The sequence below is a fragment of the Bombina bombina genome, chromosome 1, assembly GCF_027579735.1.
Source record: "Bombina bombina isolate aBomBom1 chromosome 1, aBomBom1.pri, whole genome shotgun sequence".
NCBI lineage: Eukaryota > Metazoa > Chordata > Amphibia > Anura > Bombinatoridae > Bombina > Bombina bombina.
Genome location: NC_069499.1, coordinates 528,375,218 through 528,395,905, shown reverse-complemented (window position 1 = coordinate 528,395,905; position 20,688 = coordinate 528,375,218). Strand labels below are relative to the sequence as shown.

At 36.1% G+C, this 20,688-nt stretch overlaps 1 protein-coding gene across 1 annotated transcript; it reads right to left on the bottom strand.

Moving 5' to 3' along the window:
• Nucleotides 1-14,403: 14,403 nt before the first annotated feature.
• LOC128659549 (gamma-crystallin 1-like) lies at nucleotides 14,404-17,546 on the bottom strand. The gene is made up of 3 exons (XM_053713147.1): nucleotides 17,538-17,546; nucleotides 16,761-17,003; nucleotides 14,404-14,676 (listed from the first exon to the last, which is right to left on the bottom strand). Exons 1-3 carry the CDS (start codon nucleotides 17,544-17,546, stop codon nucleotides 14,404-14,406), a joined length of 525 nt encoding a protein of 174 aa, XP_053569122.1.
• Between the last annotated feature and the right edge of the window lie 3,142 nt (nucleotides 17,547-20,688).

The following is a 20,688-nucleotide window of genomic DNA, read 5'->3' as shown; positions in this document are numbered from 1 at the left end:
ATGGCAGAGGGGCTACCCAACTGTTTGAGTTATCCTTGTAAAACTCTTTGTCCATTAACTTGAGAAATTCTTTATCTTTGATAGAAGGAGCTAGTTTATTGTCATGCTGTGTTGTGTGGAACACTGTACTTCCAATGTTGTCATCATCTGGTAAGGGAGTAACTATATCATCTTGACTGGCATAGTATGAATGTTCATAGATTCCAGGTTTCTCCTTTACATGGTAGTGATTTGGGCATGGCTCAAAGTAAGATGGACGTCCATTAATTAACACATTAGTTTTCAAGGAGTTAGTAATATCTGTTCTGTAGATTTTTCCTATACAGGCATCTCCAACTATTACCCAGCCAACGTCAAGTCTCTGAGCGTATGGAGAATTATGAGGTCCATTACATTGCTGGCATACCTTGTGTATTCTTAGAATGTCTCTACCAAGTAAAAGCAATATCTGGGCATTCTTCTCTAGAGCTGGTATGCAACTAGCTATGTGTTTCATATGAGGATGGTAATGTGCTATTTCTGGCGTAGGAATCTCATCCCTGTTATCTGGTATTTGATTGCATTCAATAAGTGTAGGTAAAGGCAACTGTATACTATCTGTAATAGAAGCTATTATTAAATCACTAGCTCTTCTTCCTTTTGTTTCAAACTGACCTGCACATATATCAAGGGTGTAAGATGAAGGATTACCATTTACGTTGATTATGTTGAAGAATTCAGTTCTAGCCAGTGATCGATTGCTTTGATCATCCAGAATTGCATACATTCTTACGGATTTATCAGGCTCTCCCTTAGGATACACTTTGATAAGACATATTTTAGAGCAGGACCTTCCACTAAGTCCTTCTCCGCATATTTCAGTACATTTAGAAGCAATAGATGTTTTGTTTGTTGTCTCTTCTTCTTTCTCTCCGCCATGCTTTTCAGCAGGGGCAATACTTTCAAGTGGAATGGAACTTGAAGACTCTGGGTGGAGAGCAAACACATGTCTGTCACTATTGCATTCTGAACATCTAATATTGGCTTTACAGTTTCTAGAAAGATGATCTGTTGAAGCACAGCACCTGAAGCATAGTCCATAATTCTTAAGAAGCTCTATGCGTTCTTGCAAAGGTTTTTCTCTAAAGCTACAACATTTCTTAAGTGGGTGAGGCTTCTTGTGCAATGGGCATTCTTGAATTAAATTCTTTAATTTCTAACTTTGCATTCCCTGACTGAAAGATGCAACATCTGTCTTTTGGACAAACACTGATTTCTTTGAGTTCTTGAATCTTGAAGTTTCTTTCTCATGTTCTGGAGAAGTCACCACCCACTGATTTAATTTGGTTAAAGAGAAACTTGGATCATTTCTTGTCTTTGCTATGTCTTGGATGAACTTACTGAAAAATAAAAAGGGAGGGAATAATATATTATTCTCTTGCTTGTATCTTGATTTATCTTGAAGAGCATGAGGTAACTTAGCCACAATTGGATTCACACCTTGTGCAGTATCAAGATAACTCAGTCCTGATAGACATGGATCTGCTTTAGCTGCTTCTAGTTCCAGCAGAAGATCACTTAACTCTTGTAGCTTGCGATTGTCCCTAACTGTGACTTTTGGAAATTTTTGTATTTTCTTTAAAAGGGCATTTTCAATTACTTCTGGACTACCATAAGTCTGATCCAAACGTTCCCAAATCATTTTTAAACCTGCAACTGGATTGTCTACATGGACAGCTCTGAGCCTCTTTACACGTTCTGCAGATTCAGCACCTAACCACTTTACCAGCAGATCAAGCTCTTCTGTAGCGGATATACCTAAATCTTCAACAGCAGTCTTGAATGTAGACTTCCAAGACCTGTGGTTTTCTGGCAGATCATCAAATTTTGTAAGACTTGTATTAGTAAGCTCACGTCGAATCATTTACCTTGCAAACTCAGACATCTCTAACCTTTCAGTCTTTGTTACTGGAGGTGCCTTAAGATCACTTGGGTAATAGGGATTGAATGCTGAGGGATAGTATGGGTTCGCTGATACATTTAATACAGCTGAAGCCTTTACTTTCACTGATCTTAATGGAGGTGACTGTGATGGGCCCCATACTTGTTTGTTTACAAGAGGTTGTGTGATTTGTGCATTGACACCTGAGCTGCTTATCCGTTGAATTGCATCTGTTCTGGCTGGAGCAATTGGATCACTATTGAGATGTATATAATTTGTGGTAGGGTGCACATCATTCCAACCTCTGTCTTTATGAGCATTGCCTCCTTCTTCTTCCTCAAAGGAGTTGTAGTGTTTTCCACTCTGGTTAAGAACATAATCACATGTTCTCTTCTCTGGGTAGTCTGATCCCACCAGACTGACAGAATATTCTAGGAGCTCTTCTGTATTGGCTACCTCAAGTACCTTTAATCTTGCCATGGCGACAGCTACTTCTTTTTCATTTTGCAGTATTTCTAAATATGTTTCTTTTTTCTCTGCTTCTAATTCTTTTTCCTTCTCCCATTTTGCTGCTTCTAATTCTTTTTCCTTCTCCCATTTTGCTGCTTCTAATTCTTTTTCCTTCTCCTGTTTTGCTGCCTCCAATTTCAGTGTTGCTTCTTTTTTGCTAAAAGAGGCGCGCACCATTGCAGCTTCTGCTTCTGCACGTGTTTTGATAATGGCGGAGCTTATAGATGAAGAGGAAGTACTTCTAGATTTAGCAGAGCGAATTGTTGAAGCAGCACGCAGTGATCTGGATTCTAGCAAGTCTGCAATCCTGCTTTCAACTGTTGCTAATGTGCTTTGCACTAGTTTCTTTCGCTGTAGATTAGATTCATTAAACTGGGTTTGAATTTGCACAGTTTCCTCAACATTAGTTTTTGATAGCAGATTAAAATATTTGCGTGACAACCTTTCATAATTTTCATAACAAGCATTAAGTCTGTCAGCAATCTTGTTTAACTGTTATTTGTCATTAATAGTTTCATTTGTTAAAGATACACATTTTCTAAGCTTCTCCCACATTTCATCCAATGCATCCACTAATTCATCTTTCTCAGCTTGATAACTTTGTATGACTTTCTCAGTGGGTTTTATTGTATGTTGTGGTCTAATGTTCTGCTCTGACAGCGTAGCTTGTATTGCAAGTTCCTTTTCAGACATTTTAAGTAACTAGATTAGAGCTATTTAACTGCAGTCATAAATTTCTCTGAGGAAACTGACAGTTTATACAAAAGTTCAGTGTACACTTCTCAGCTGCAGATTATCTTGTGTGAGACAGTGCAGATGCTTAATGGGATCTTCCTTGTTAAATGCAGAAACAATTACTTAGCTGTGTGCAGCAAGCAATGCAGCTTCTTATTTATATTATATAAAGTCATTAGTTACACACTGAGCTGTGTTCACTTTAACAAACATGAGTCTTTCTATTGAAGATTAATAACTCTGAAGGTATTCTTTTTACTATTCTGTTTTCATCTACTGTTTGCAAGATGACTGCCTTCTGATGTAAAGTTTAGACATGCAATCTACTTACAGTTAGCAGAATCCAGCAGTAGCTTAACTCACACAAATTCCACAGCAGAGATTTATGAATCCTTCAAGCTTTATTGTTGCAAAACAAGAATTCAGAGGTTCCAGAAGTGGTAATTGCCAGGTAAAAAGAATTTGCCTCTACAAAGCTATTAGCAGAAAGTTCTAGCAAACTTTACACATTGAAAGTGAAAGTAATTTACACACACAAGTGAAACAAAAATGGAGGCAGGAAGTGACCTCAAAAAGGTCAGAGGTAGCACATAGAATATACATTAAATTGAATACAATAATAAAACATAACACTAGAGGGAGCACAAGAACTAAAATAGCATTTAAAGATGTACATATGACTATATGGATAGAAAAAAAAAAAAAAAAAAATATATATATATATATATATATATATATATATATATATAGCCAAAATGAAGAGCACTCCAAAAGTCTTGTATAGTTAGTATAGTCATCTTTAATGTGAAAGTTTTTGAGTCAGAGCGACCCATCCTCAGACATACAGTGAACAGTTGCACTTACCCAACACCCAGAATATAACAACATCACAGCAGGACGTCACTTCTCCTTAGTAGACACGCCCCCAACATGGGCGTAGTCATCCAAGGCAGCACGTTTACACATAACCTGTGTACAAAACATTAAAAACATAAAAATACTGCAAGCAACATGACATATCAGAAGGGACCAAATCTAAACCAAGCTATATTAGCAAAATATGCAGGTACGTGTGCTCCCATAGTCCAAATTCAGACTCTAAGCAGTAACCATGGTAACCAACGCTATTAGACCCACTGCCATATGCGGAAGTACTGGATAAACGGGAGTAGATGGTCAGGCAGCATTGCTAGATAGAAATAAGCAATATTGCGCAAACTACCTATATCAAAGAAAAAATATATATAAAGGAGACAGTATGGATCGTGTATTATCACCAATATCAAAATGCTCAAACATGTAATAGCTAAAGAAGTATCATATCATCAGAACAGCAAGAGGTCTGCGCCGTGTACTCTCACAAACCTAAGATAGAGAAAGTGGTTACCATAGTAACCAGTGCTCCCAAACACACAACCCAAAGGGCAAATGTGTGGGCGAGTAGACGCTTAGACCCCAGTTGTCAAATGCTAAGATACAGATATATGTTATATAAATGTAAGAGCTAGGTGACGTAAATGTATAGGTGGAGAATCAAAGAGCAAAATATTAGAAACACAAGAAAGCAAGAAACACAACCATTGGGATATATATATATATATATATATATATATATATATAACAGTCTCTGGTGAACTCTGCACTCACTTTATATTCCAGCCGCCTAGGGTGCATCCAAAGAACATTCAGAATTTTTAGCAAAAAAAGGAGCACTCACCGGGACTAACACTTATACAGCATAACAAGCTATACTAATAAAAAGCTTGTTATGCTGTATAAGTGTTAGTCCCGGTGAGTGCTCCTTTTTTTGCTAAAAATTCTATATATATACAGGGAGTGCAGAATTATTAGGCAAATGAGTATTTTGACCACATCATCCTCTTTATGCATGTTGTCTTACTCCAAGCTGTATAGGCTCAAAAGCCTACTACAAATTAAGCATATTAGGTGATGTGCATCTCTGTAATGAGAAGGGGTGTGTTCTAATGACATCAACACCCTATATCAGGTGTGCATAATTATTAGGCAACTTCCTTTCCTTTGGCAAAATGGGTCAAAAGAAGGACTTGACAGGCTCAGAAAAGTAAAAAATAGTGAGATATCTTGCAGAGGGATGCAGCACTCTTAAAATTGCAAAGCTTCTGAAGCGTGATCATCGAACAATCATTCAAAATAGTCAACAGGGTCGCAAGAAGTGTGTGGAAAAACCAAGGCGCAAAATAACTGCCCATGAACTGAGAAAAAGTCAAGCGTGCAGCTGCCAAGATGCCACTTGCCACCAGTTTGGCCTTATTTCAGAGCTGCAACATCACTGGAGTGCCCAAAAGCACAAGGTGTGCAATACTCAGAGACATGGCCAAGGTAAGAAAGGCTGAAAGACGACCACCACTGAACAAGACACACAAGCTGAAACGTCAAGACTGGGCCAAGAAATATCTCAAGACTGATTTTTCTAAGGTTTTATGGACTGATGAAATGAGAGTGAGTCTTGATGGGCCAGATGGATGGGCCCGTGGTTGGATTGGTAAAGGGCAGAGAGCTCCAGTCCGACTCAGACGCCAGCAAGGTGGAGGTGGAGTACTGGTTTGGGCTGGTATCATCAAAGATGAGCTTGTGGGGCCTTTTCGGGTTGAGGATGGAGTCAAGCTCAACTCCCAGTCCTACTGCCAGTTTCTGGAAGACACCTTCTTCAAGGAAGTCTGCATCCTTCAAGAAAAACATGATTTTCATGCAGGACAATGCTCCTTCACACGCGTCCAAGTACTCCACAGCGTGGCTGGCAAGAAAGGGTATAAAAATCTAATTACATGGCCTCCTTGTTCACCTGATCTGAACCCCATTGAGAACCTGTGGTCCATCATCAAATGTGAGATTTACAAGGAGGGAAAACAGTACACCTCTCTGAACAGTGTCTGGGAGGCTGTGGTTGCTGCTGCACGCAATGTTGATGGTGAACAGATCAAAACACTGACAGAATCCATGGATGGCAGGCTTTTGAGTGTCCTTGCAAAGAAAGGTGGCTATATTGGTCACTGATTTGTTTTTGTTTTGTTTTTGAATGTCAGAAATGTATATTTGTGAATGTTGAGATGTTATATTGGTTTCACTGGTAAAAATAAATAATTGAAATGGAACTAAACAACTAGAAAAACTAATTGTATGAGGAATACAATAGGATTCACAGCAGAGATTACCACAGATTTAGTATCATATAAACTCCAAATAGAGGATTCAGATAAGGATTATATCAGGTATTTAAAATGTTCCATATCATTCATACCTTTGTATCTTTATTAATATACCTAGGAACCAACATTCACACAAAATTAGCGAAGAAAAAGTTAAAAACACTTAAACCCAGTCTAAAATAATTATTATACTGAGAGATCATATAATTTACAAGTGTCTGCTGGCCAATATCTAAAGTAAGCTAAGCCCTTACAATCCGAGGGCTGATTAACTTTTAACTTATAATCTAAGCAGGCACCAGAAGAGCAATTATTTGAAAACAATGTCAGTTAGACGAGGGTAAGCAAGTTAAAAAACGGCAGACAGGAGAGACAGGGCTACTCCTGCTGGACCCCTGACGCGCGTTTCACAGAACGCTTCCTCAGAGGGGGGAAGCGTTCTATGAAACGCGCGTCAGGGGTCCAGCAGGAGTAGCCCTGTCTCTCCTGTCTGACGTTTTTTAACTTGCTTACCCTTGCTTACTTTTTCTTCACTACTTTTGTGTGAATGTTTGTTCCTAGGTATATTAATAAAGATACAAAGGTATGAATGATATGGAACATTTTAAATACCTGATATAATCCTTATCTGAATCCCTTATTTGGAGTTTATATGATACTAAATCTGTGGTAATCTCTGCTGTGAATCCTATTGTATTCCTCATACAATTAGTTTTTCTAGTTGTTTAGTTCTGTTTCCTGAGATCCCACACCAGACATGGATCCCATTTGGCAATAATTTATATAACATATAGGCACATATATATGTGTTGCAATTCTAATATAAGGGACCATTTCTGTTATTATTTAATTCCAATTATCCCCCCATAACCTCTAAGTCTAAAATAATTGAAATGGGTATATATTTGTTTTTTGTTAAGTTGCCTAATAATTATGCACAGTAATAGTCACCTGCACACACAGATATCCCCCTAAAATAGCTATAACTAAAAACAAACTAAAAACTACTTCCAAAACTATTCAGCTTTGATATTAATGAGATTTTTGGGTTCATTGAGAACATGGTTGTTGTTCAATAATAAAATTAATCCTCAAAAATACAACTTGCCTAATAATTCTGCACTCCCTGTATGTATATATATATATATATATATATATATATATATATATATATATATATATATATATATATATATACATACAACAACATTTTAAATTAGGGGGAGATAAAAGGTGAGTTTAAAATCCTCCACTACGCACAAAATATAGAAAAAATAACTCATTGTGTAGTTCATTAACAAATCTAGACAGGCCCAGAGGCTTGTTTTCCCACAGAAAACCTCTGAATTACATTGTTTCCAATGCAGCAAATGATTCTGGGTAAGATATGCAAATTAAGTACACAATGACACACCTTTTTACTTCAGTCTGCTTTTCAGCAGGTTCCTTTTACGCCAAAGTTGTGGGTTGTCATTGTGTACTTAATTTGCATATCTTACCCAGAATCCTTTGCTGCATTGGAAACAATGTAATTCAGAGGTTTTCTGTGGGAAAACAAGCCTCTGGGCCTGTCTAGGTTTGTTAATGAACTACACAATGAGTAATTTTTTTCTATATTTTGTGCATAGTGGAGGATTTTAAACTCACCTTTTATCTCCCCCTAATTTAAAATGTTGTTGTATTCTGCCTGGAATCAACTTCACCCAGCAGTGATTCTAACCTTCTCCCAGCTGATGAGTGGCAAGAACCACGAAACAGTCTGTCCTGGGATGGTTATAAATCACTGCACTAACTCTAGCTAAGTTTATAAGCTGTGTGAACAGTGATACTTTGGCGTAAAAGGAACCTGCTGAAAAGCAGACTGAAGTAAAAAGGTGTGTCATTGTGTACTTAATTTGCATATCTTACCCAGAATCATTTTCTGCATTGGAAACAATGTAATTCAGAGGTTTTCTGTGGGAAAACAAGCCTCTGGGGCTGTCTAGATTTGTTAATGAACTACACAATGAGTTATTTTTTATATATATATATATATATATATTTATATATATTATTCAAAAAATTAGTACACTGCTGTGCAATATCACTTAAATGTCAAATGATTAAAAATTGTATCACCTCTCAATAATTGCATTATTTCTAAGTTGGCAAGTAAAATATTTCCTCCTCTTAACAATAAAAAAACAAATACTATAGAAAGACTATATTGAAAATACAGGCTCCAAAGTAGAAACTCAATTTCACAAAGATGGAAAAGGATACAGGAAGATTGGTGACCGACTAAATATCAGTCAAAACACAGTTGCAGCATTAATCAGGAGGTATAGAATGAGCCATATCACATCACGGACAGTGCGCTACTCGCACAATCAAGCTCTGATAAAACAGACGGGCAAGTGCTTAACACTTGGCTCAGGGGTTATCAATGGAAATTAGATTTTCTGTGACAGCTCATACAGTTCAAAGGACATTGTATAACGTCAACCTCTATGGACGTGTTTAATAAAAAAAAAACTTGCTTGCTTTTTGGCACAAAACTGCAAGATTAAACTTTGCTAAATACCATGAAAAGAAGCCTGATGAATATTGGGATGACATTCTTTGGTCAGGTGAGACCAAGATAAATTTGTTCGGCCTAGTATCAAGGGTTTATTAGCCCCTGAGTATAGAAATATCTTCTACATTTTTTGCTGGAAGAACATCAGAAAACAAGCAGAAATAAAGCAAAGGCTGGAACAGTAGAATACTTCAGGAGAATATGTGGAAACATCATGAAAACAGATGCTTGGATAGCATCCAACATATGACTTCAGGCTGAAACAGAAGAGAAAAGGAGAAAACCTCCCAATTAATATCAGTGCAGGAGAGAGACAAAACACCAGTAAAAATCAACAAAAACTATATATTAAGGGTATTTTTTTTAAATAACACAAAACTAGACTGATAAAGGGGGGAGAATGGAGGTAAAATATGAAACTCCTGTCTTTAATAAAATCTTGATTATTTGGTAAGTAAAGCTAGAAAAATCTCTATTTTATTATTAAGAGAGGGGGATTCATATTTTGTTATTTCATGTGAAGACAACACAGAAGAAAAACATGCTGTTCTGGACATATGAAGGCAGATGCTGAAAGCCCCCAATCAGAAAGTCTTGGTTGTCACTTGACAACTGAGTTTGCTTGTGCTTCCAGAATGTCAGATGTAGATCTGCATTATGTGGTACGATGAGCTATGTACTGCATGACGCAGATATCTTTTCTATTGAACAGGTATAGACCCCATTGTATTTCACTGCATGTCCAAATCGGCAGGGATTTTCCTCTCACAATATTTGAAATTGGGCTAAATCAGTGAAGGCTCCTCCACTGGGGAAGTTGGGGCAACACCTCATGATTAATTTTGATTAATAAACTGTCATCACCATCAGTAATACATTTTTTGTCATTAATAATAAATTGCTACTGGACTGTCAGCTTATTAGTTCCTTTCTTCTTCAAGATAACTTTGGGTGGTTAATTTAAATTAAAAAAAAAGTTTATATTAAAAAAGAAATATTAGACAACAAAACAGTCAAGAGCTAAGGGTGTTTTTTTATTATATCTGCCCTGTCTGACAGCATTTTAAACATGCTCAGTCTGCCTCTTTAAGACATTTATGACATCACCTGATTCACTCCTCCTTTGGTTGTTTAGGCTTAGATGGTCTTAAAAAAATTGAGGGATGTGGACAAAGTAGAAAAGTAATAGATGACAAATTCAAATTTACCTGAGTCGGCACAATAAGATTATCTTCATTGCTATATGCTATTATATTTCAGTTTTAATTTTATCTATGTTTTTATCAAAGGCAATAATATGAATTATGCTGCCATCTACTGGTTATCTACTCATGTGCTGAAAAAATATGGTTAATTTTTTTAAAACTAAAACAGTAAAGCTCATGTTTTAGATTGTGTTTGTGACATTACTGGTGTGGCACTGGCACGTATACCTTACCTAATCCTTATGAGAGACTAATACATTAGGAGAGACTAGTATTATTTATCTATCAGATGGCTCCTCCCATATCACTTCAATTTAGACATATATATTATAGAGGCAAATATATATATATATATATATATATATATATATATATATATATTTTTTTTGTAGTGATATCAGAGCAGTCATCTGAAGATGGGGCTTTATTTCTAGCACCCCACCCCCAACTTTAAAATTCACCAGCTACCACTAGACTAAATAGTGCATTATATATATATATATTATATATTCTAGAAATTATTTTGTTCATAACAGTATATGTTAGATTTGTGAATCTTGCTTTGAGGGAGTTTTCCCACATATGTTTTTGTGGGCATTTAAACACTTGACATTCAGGGGAAACACAAGCAGTACATGTTTAAAGTCATATCATGGGTCAATCACAATTCTTTTGAAAACCTTATCAAATGATTTTGTACACAATTCCCCATAGATTTTAATAGTGAGTTTCATAGAAAAGTCATTAGATAAACTTGTGTAAAGTATTGTAATCAGCCACTATATTAGAATTTTTGTTGTTTATAAAGAAAGAAAATCCCTTTATTACCCATTCCTCAGTTTTGTATAACCAACACAGTTATAATAATACACATTTTACCTCCGTAATTACCTTGTATCTAAGCTTCTGCTGACTGCCCCCTTATTTAAGTTCTTTTGACAGACTTGCATTTTAGCCAATCAATGCTCACTCCTAGGTCACTTCACGTGCATGAGCTCAATGTTATCTATATGAAACCCTCTAGTGGTCAAAATGCATTCAGATTAGATGCAGTCTTTAAGGTCTAAGAAATTAGCATATGAACCTCCTAGGTTTAGCTTTCAACTAAAAATAAAAGGAGAACAAAGCAAAATGAGTGATAAAAGTAAATTGGGAAGTTGTTTAAAATTACATGCCCTATTTAAATCATGAAAGGTTTTTTTGGGCTTGACTGCCCCTTTAAATAATATAATTTTGCTTTTTCAAGAAATGTCTTCTTACAGTATTAGCTCAATAGAAACTCACAGATATGAACTGAAGAACTTTAATGAGATTAAAGAGAAATAAAACACACATTTTGCCTTTAACTCAGAAAGAACATACAATTTTAAACAACTTTCCAATTTACTTATTCTCTTTGTATTCTTTCATGAATGGGCAGAAATGCACTGCTGTGAGGCGAGCTAGCTGGACTTATCAGATGAGCCAATGACAGCAGGCATATCAGTGCAGGCACCAATCATCAACTAGCTCCCAGTAGTGCATTGCTGCTCCTGAGCCTATCTAGGTATGTTTTTCAATAAAGGATAACAAGGGAACAAATCAAATTTGAAAATAGAAGTAAATTGGAAATTTGTTTAAAATTGCATGCTCTATTTTTTGGGTATTATGTCTGTTTAACCTCTTAATGACCCGAGAACGTGCCAGGCACGTCCTACAAAAACTGACCCTTAATGACCATGGACGTGTCTGGCACGTCCTCAGGGTTTTAAGCGCTGGAAGCGATCGTGATAGCTTCCAGTCACTTTCAGGGTCTTGCAGTGATGCATCAATATTGTGTCAATATTGCAGTGATGCCTCAATACCCTTTTTTTACCCACTGATGCAGAGAGAGCCACTCTGTGGCCTTTTCTGCATCGGCCAGCAATGCTGCTGAACATTGGTGGGAGGGAGCCTTAGCAAGAAGGCAGGTGGGCGGCCCATCTCTGGAGAAAGTTCCAGATCCTGTGCCTGAGTGTGCGAGAGGGGGAGCATGCGCACTATTAAATGCTATAGTGACAGTCTATCGGAAGAAGGGAGAGGGAGGGAGAGGGAGGGGGGAATAAGGCATAATCAGTGTTGGGAAATGGATCTGGGAGGGGGGAGGGTATTGAGGGTGGGCAGCTACACTACCGAAAAATGGGGTATTTATAAAAAAAAAGGCAAAACTTTGAACAAACTGGGTACAGGCAGACAGCTGCCAGTACCCAAGATAGCAGCATATAGGTAGAGGGGGAGGGTTAGAGAGCTGTTTGGGGGGGGACCAGGGAGGGGAAAAAATTATATATATAAAAAAGCCTTCGATTTTAGTACTGGCAGACTTTCTGCCAGTACATAAGATGGTGGTGACAATTGTGAGGTGGGGGAGGGAAGAGACCTGCTTAAGGGGGGTCAGGGAGGGATCAGGGGGTGGGATGTGTCAGGTTAGAGACTGATCTCTACACTAAAGCTAAAATTAACCCTACACGCTCCCTCAATAACCCCTTAACTGCTGAGAATAATACAAGTGTGGTGCGCAGCGTTTTTTAGCGACCTTCTAAAAGTTAACAATTTTTTTATTTGATCGCATTTGGCGGTGAAATAGTGGCATGAAATATAGCAAAATGGGCCTAGATCAATACTTTGGGTTGTCTACTACACTGCACTAAAGCTTACATTAACCCTACAAGCTACCTAATTAACCCCTTCACTGCTGTGCATAATACACCTTCACTGCTGGGCATAATACAAGTGTGGTGCACAGCAACATTTTGCGGCCTTCTAATTACCAAAAAGCAATGCCAAAGCCATAAATGTCTGATATTTCTGAACAAAGGAGATCCAAGAGAAGCATTTGCAACCATTTGTGCCATAATTGCATAAGCTACTGTATTTGTAAATAATTTCAGTGAAAAACCTAAAGTTTGTGAAAAAGTTTGTGAAAAAGTTTACCAAGGTTGCCACCTTGGAATATTTCTCCCGAGAAAAAGTCAGGCACACTTTTGCAAGCGCACAGCTTTCTTTAAATCTAGCTATGTGCTTGCAAGAGAGTGCCAGATTTTCTAGGTGTTCTGTTATGTAATTTTCACTATGGATTTTGCACCCAGACTGGTCTGGGTTTGACTGCCTGAGTTGCTGAGCGCTGCACAGCTGTCTGTGAGTTTTGCAGAGTCAAGGATGTGTACCCGTCCGGCTCAAGAGTGCAGTCTATTTTAGTGTTTTGTATGTGTCTAGGGAAATTACAAAAGGCCTGTGTCACCTTTGTTTGTATCTCAGTGTGTTGGGTTGAAGGCATGCATTGTGTGGCTGTAGGTTAGGGACCCAGATAGGAAGAGACCTTGATGTGGTCCTGGGTCTATCACCATTTGACCAAATGCTGTAACTAACTCTTTCATTTTGCTTTTAATTTAGCGATGTGCTTGCAAGAGAGTGCCAGAATTTCTGTGTTGTGTGTGTGTATATATTATGTATATATAAAGTATGCTAGCTGGCTCCTAGATTTTCAAATTAAATTTGTTAATCCCTGTCTTATATCTAAGCATAAATGAATGTGTCACTCTTTTGGTGCCAATGAGTTACCTTGTTTAAAAATATGTGCAGCTCATGTGTACATCTGCTTTGCATGTTGCCACTGATATTATTATGCTTATGGTATTTATTTATTTTTGTGCCCTCCCCTTGGAAAAAAATTGTGGACACCCATGATCATGCCTGTAGGTAATAGCATGCACCTGCCTTGAAATGAATTAATATTTTTGGTAAAGTTTGAATAATGTCTAATTTTAACATAAATTAATAAAATAAACATTAATTAAATATATTTTGATGCCACTGAGGACGATGGCAGGTTGCTGCCAATCTATGAGTAGGCCCCACTATGAGGCTCAAAACACGTCAGTCTGTTGTCCTTTTTGTCTGCCAACCATGTCTGTGGAATATTTTTACTTTTGGATATTTGAATAAAGTTTGCAGATTTTATTCTGCACATCCAGCAGTGTCTATTATTGTATGTGATTGTAGCCAATCTCTAGCTAGATAGATAAGGGGTGAAGAATGTTTGTGTATGTGCTAGCTGGTGTATTATTTCTCCTAGTCTACACCATAATTAAAGAATGGTTTCCATGCATGGGTATGTTACATAACCAACATTCTTGCATTAAAAAAAAGAAGAGATTATTTATCACTCTTTCTACTGTAAGAGATTAAATAAGATACAGGTGAAAAAAAGATTTGTTGGTTTTAACAGATTTAATGAACACAAACAATTTCATTCCAAGTAATACAGGTGTATTAATGATACATGACTCGTCTGAAGGAGCCGATTCTGGAGTTTATGGCTCCCCAGTCGTTGTATTTCCTGTACTCTCCGGGTTTAAGGTAGTACTGACGCCCTCTGTAGTTGGGTTCCTCATAGAAGATCCAATGACCATCAAACACATTGCAGGAGTGGATGTCATGGTAACGGAATTGCTCATAGACATGAGGACAATCTTCAGTAAACTCCATCATCTGACCTTTGAAGTCTTCTCTCTCATATATCCTCATTCTGAATGGACCACGATGCTTGATATTTTTTAAAAAGAGAAAAAAAAATGTTAGCTAAACACTTTACAAGATGTAGGTTAAATATATACAATTGATTTTCTTATTTTTTAAAATTTCAGGAAATATTACATAAAAAAACTTTATAGGGACATTTAAGTATTTTTTTTCCCATTTGTTTGCATGTAAATATTATATTTTAATTTGTATAACAGCTTCTTAATTAAAAAAAAAATAATCCAATAATGAAAGCATTTTATGTCCATGTTCATGGAGATTTTTCTTTCTCTTCCAGTAAAACTGAAGGAGTTTATCATCCAGTGTGTAACTGATGCTTGAGTATTAGTGGAGCATAAATATGTATTTCCTGTTAGTTTGAAAACAATTTTCAACTCACTTTGTTTGCAAAAAACATTTTAACCATTTAAAGGGACAGTCTACTACAGAATTTTTTTTGTTTAAAAAGATAGATAATCCCTTTTTTACCCATTCCCCAGTTTTGCATAACCAACACAGTTATATTAAAATATGTTTACCTCTGTAATAGCCTTGTATCTAAGCCTCTGTAGACTGACCCCTTATTTCAGTTCTTTTGACAGACATACATTTTTGCCAATCAGTTCCCTCTCATAAGTAACTCCATGGGTGTGAGCACAATGTTATCTATATGGCACACATGAACTAACACCCTCTAGCTGTGAAACACTGTCAAATGCATTAAGATAAGAGGTGGCCTTCAAAGGCTTAGAAATAAGCATATGAGCCTACCTAGGTTTAGCATTCATCTAAGAATACCAAGAGAACAAAGCAAATTTTATGATAAAAGTAAGTAGGGAAGTTGTTTAAAAGTACATGCCCTATCTGAATCATAACAGTTTAATTTTACTAGACTATCCCTTTAAGGACAGGGGCTTTCCCAATTTCCTTTCTTAAATGACACGTGGAATTTTGGAATTTTTGCTCACTATTGGTTTTACCTTAAGATTTGCTCTCTTGTTAAGTGCACCTATACATATTATACACTGCATTTTAGCAGACAATCAGACCTCTCTTATGATCCCCTATATAGGCACATAAAATAACAATAAACAGTCATTTAATACTGAAAAATGTGAACAATTAATTTTTTAGCAGTTTTCTTAATAACCATTTCTACATAACTATAAGCAAAATATCTCCACATAAATTCATTATGTTGTCCTGATTTTAGGAATACCCCATATATCTAGGTTTTCAAGTTATTTATAGCAAATATAGGCCAAATACTACAAAGATGGAATTATTGGTTTAACGTTAAAATATGCTATGCTTGGATTATAACATAAATAGTGGTCATCCAAAAACCGCTACGCAAAAAATATATATTTTTGGAATTTAGACACCCCAAGGTATTTACCTAGAGATATTTTGACACTTCATATTTAATCTATTTATTGCCAATAGTAGAAAATAACATATAGGGGCAAAAAATAAATAAATGCTTTATGTTATTAATTTTTGTTTGAAAAATATAATATAATTATTCAGTACTTTATTAGAATACATTTAACTTTTTTTTTTTCACTATATGTTTAGTGGGACAGAAGGTGAGGGGGTCAAGAAAAGTCATGTGACGTGATCACTGTGAATGGCTTTTTTGAGCATCACTGGACTGCTTCACTCCTGAAGCATTCAGTGATTGGCCATTGGATTGATTGGATTTTTGATTGGATTTTTCCTTTTCTTATTGTATACATTACCAAAGACCTATATTGTTATAATTCTCAAGTTTGCTCTTGGAATTCGTTAAATAAATAAAGTTTATATAAAAAAAAGACAAAAACAAACTGAGAGTGTATAACTTAGATTGGTTATAAACTTTAAATATTTGGGGTTTAGCATTGAAAAATAGCAACATAGAATCACTACTGATGCAAACAAAAAAAGATTACACTGAAAGGTTAAACATTATGTTAATGACACTATATATATATATATATATATATATATGGTTGCTTGTTTACGCTATGTTAAAGGAATAAAGGATTCCCTTTGTCAAATCCAGTGAGTGCCTTCTTCTTTTTGGACTTATATATATACTGTATAAACTCATAACTAATACATACTTGTGGAGTTAGACGGCAGGATCTGATGGAGTCATTGTAACCCATCCATTGTTGGAAATCAGGATATTCTCCATTCCTCAGATAGTACTGGTGCCCCCTGTAATTTGGCTTTTCATAAAGAATCCAGTTGCCATTTTCCACCCGGATGGAGTTGCAGCGGCTGAAATATGAGGTCAGGTCCGAACAATCTGAGCTGCACTCATAGGAGCGGCCCTGGAAGTTCTTGTCCTCATAGAAGATGATCTGCAGAGAGAAGATTATATTTCATACATCCACTTCTACTCAAACAGATTTGTCTAGTCATTGTCATATTCACAGTTTATAAAGATAATGTCACAGAAACCTCTTAAAGGGACACTGAACCCAATTTTTTTCTTTTGTGATTCAGACAGAGCATGCAATTTTAATCAACTTTCTAATTTACACCTATTATCAATTTTTCTTAGTTCTCTTGCTTTCTTTATTTGAAAAAGAAGGCATTTAAGCTATTTTTTGGTTCAGAACCATGGAAAGCACTTGTTTATTGGTGGGTGAATTTATCCACCAATCAGCAAGAACAACCCAGTTTGTTCACCATAAATGGGCCGGCATCTAAACTTACATTCTTGCATTTCAAATAAAGATACCAAGAGAATGAAGACACTTTGATAATATAAGTCAACTATCTGAATCACAAAAGAAAAAATTTGGGTTCAGTGTCCCTTTAAACAAGGAGCACAATAACAATATCATATTGTATATCAAATATCAATTCATGTGCTCCAGATGCCTTCTTACCTTAACCATGTTGGTTGGTGTTGTGAAGCTATAGATTTCTGCTATTTGAAGCTAAGAACACATCCCTTTTATACACCCTCTGTTGCTGATGTCTGCACACATTTAACATGACAATGACCCTTTTTCTGTCTAGTATGTAAAATGTAAAGTGCTATTTGTGTGACTTTTCTGTATGTTGTTCTTTTTGTTTCCATGTAGTCTTTAGGTATTTAGCTGAAAAAGACATTAGTGGTAAGCACTGTTAATTGATCTTTTGCTGTTTCAACTGCCTATCATGGTTTCAAGTTACAAACGGATTTTATGTATACAAAAGTTTATCATTTATCATTAACAAGTAGCATAAGTAGGTCTAAAAAAACTGAAGGTAAATACATTAAATAATTAAAAATAGAGCCTTAAACAATGCAGAATATATTACATAGGTAATCGATTTTTTATTATCTACATTAATGTAGTACAATATTATATCATGAATATTTAAATAACAAATAGCCACATAATCTTAGCTGGAGATATACACAACCATCTTGGCCCTTATATAATATAATTTAGGCTAGAGCAAATATAAAAAAAATCCAAAACAGCTGCACTTAAAAGGATACGAAACCCAAAAATGTATTTTGTGATTCAGACAATGCTTATGATTTTAAAAAGTTTCCAATTGACTTCTATTATCAAATTTGCTCTGCTCCCATGTTATTCTTTGTTAAAGGGACATAATACTCATATGCTAAATCACTTGAAACTGATGCAGTATAACTGTAAAAAGCTGACAGGAAAATATCACCTGAGCATCTCTATGTAAAAATGAAGATATTTTACCTCACCATTTCCTCAGCTCAGCAGAGTAAATTATGTGTAAATAGTTATACTCAGCTGCAGCCCAGCTGCAGGTAAAAAAAATAATTTAAAAAAATGAAGAAGTGAACAGTAGCCAATCAGCATCAACAGTGCGGAGGTCATACACTCTTTTACTGTGATCTCATGAGATTTCACTTAACTCTCATGAGATTTCATTGTAAACTTCTTTACACTGAATAGGGAAATAATAAGATGAGTGTGCATGAAAGCTCGCTCCTTCCGCTGTCCCGGGACAGACATACTGATTTGCTGCTTAGAAGTCCTTTACAATGGGATGTGGCTACTGATAAACTTTTGAGGTAAAATATCTTTCTTTTTTACATAGAGATGTTCAGGTGATATTTTCTAGTCAGCTTTTTACAGCTATACTGCATCACTTTCAAGTGTTTAAACATGTGGGTATTATGGCCCTTTAAGGAGATACCTAGTGCTGGCATCTGGTGTTCTTCCATATGGTTAACATTCTTGCAAAACTGCTGCTCAAGACGTTCATGCTTCCAAGGTTACGTCCCTGCTTTTCAACAAAATATACAAAGAGAAAAGAAAAATTGGTAATAGCAGTAAAATGTGTTATAATTATTACATGCTCTATCTGAATGATCATTTTGGCTGTCATGTCCCTTTTAAGGTGTAAATAAAAAAGATAACTTTTATTAATTTTATTTAAAATATTAATGCATGGATGGAATCAAACAAGCTGTACACGTTTTGTGCTGAGACAATCATAGACTAACCATTTGCTTTGTTCTCCAGATTTACATCTCACATATTTACAAACACAAAACCAGTTTATATCCCTCTAAGTCAACATCTATATTAAATCCTTAAACTAAGGGTTTAATTAGTGTGGGACTGATATATAGATGAATGCCTCATGGCAAAGAGGCCTATTTATGAAATGTCTGTCGGACCTGATCTTGTAAGCTGCTGGTGCAACGACGCCCCCTGCAGACTCGCGGCCAACCAGCAGGCGGCTGTCAATCAACCCGATTGGAGTCGATTGGGTTGAATTCCGGTGATGTCTGTCCGCCTGCTCAGAGCAAGCGGACAGGGTTATGGAGCAGCGGTCTTTAGACCGCTAATTCATAACTGCTGTTTTTGGCGAGCCTGCAGGCTAGCTAGAAACATGGGCCCTCAAACTCCATTCGGAGCTTGATAGATAGGCCCCAAAGTCTGGGCTATTAATGGGATAAAAAAACCCTCTAATGACAAAAGAGTTTAAAGGGATATACTTTCAAATATTAGAACCGGCAATGTCCCTTTAATTGCATAAAAGTGCATGTGAAGACAGGAGCTCACTGCTAGCTCTCTGTACAACTCCTCAATCAATCCTTGTTCACAGCACTTATATTAAAGATACTTTTATTAAAGAGTTAGGTCGAATACATAATACAGCAGGGTTTTGGTTATCCACCTTAGTCATGCCATGAAACAGAATGCTCACAATGTCTCTATATATAACAACTTACAACCAATAATTACAAAGTTACCACACATTATTCCAATTTACAAAGTTACTAAAACAAACAATTCCTTATGCCATCTAGTGTATTTCCTTTTTATTCTTTTTAATACTTCTATCTCTAAGGGGCACTATTTCATACCATGTACACCAAAAATGATAATTATTACAAAAATACTGATACATCGTTGTCTCTATTCAATATTACTGGATTTGCAAATCTTTGCATCTTATATTAGGTTTATGCTCCTGGTCATGGTTAGGTAGTGGTACCATTCTAGTAGTCTCCCCAATATAAATCTTGGAACATAGGCATTTGATTAAATAGACAATATAACAGGACTCACAAGTAAAGTAATTGCTTATGTTGTATATTTTACCTGATCTTGGATGTGCAAAAATAGCACCTTTATATTATAGAGTTACAAAACAGTAACCCAAGCAGGGGTAACACCCCATAACCTTGCTTGTTATTTAGCCTATTTCTAATCTTTTTTTACTCCCTATGTCTGTTTTGACCAATAAATCCTAAAGATGTTTATTTCTTTTAAATGCCATCATAGATGGTTTCTGAAAACAGTCCTGTCTACACTACTTCAAAATATACCAATATCTTTTAATTATTTTCTTTATTTCATTGCTATAATTACCAAACTTCGAGACTAAGACCAAATAGTCATCTTTTGATTTTTCTTTCTTTTGTAGCAGCAACAGATCCCTGGAGATTATATTGACATTCTCTTTGTTAATCACTTCTTTAGGATAAGCTCCTGCCAAAAATGTATTTCCCATTTCAAATAGTCGTTCCTAAACTATACATCTTGATTT

Bases quoted from the DNA above. Each gene is read 5' to 3' on its own strand.
- LOC128659549 (XM_053713147.1), bottom strand. The intron at 14,677-16,760 runs GTATGTATTAGT...AAAAATATCAAG, and splicing joins CCTGCCGTCTAACTCCACAA to CATCGTGGTCCATTCAGAAT.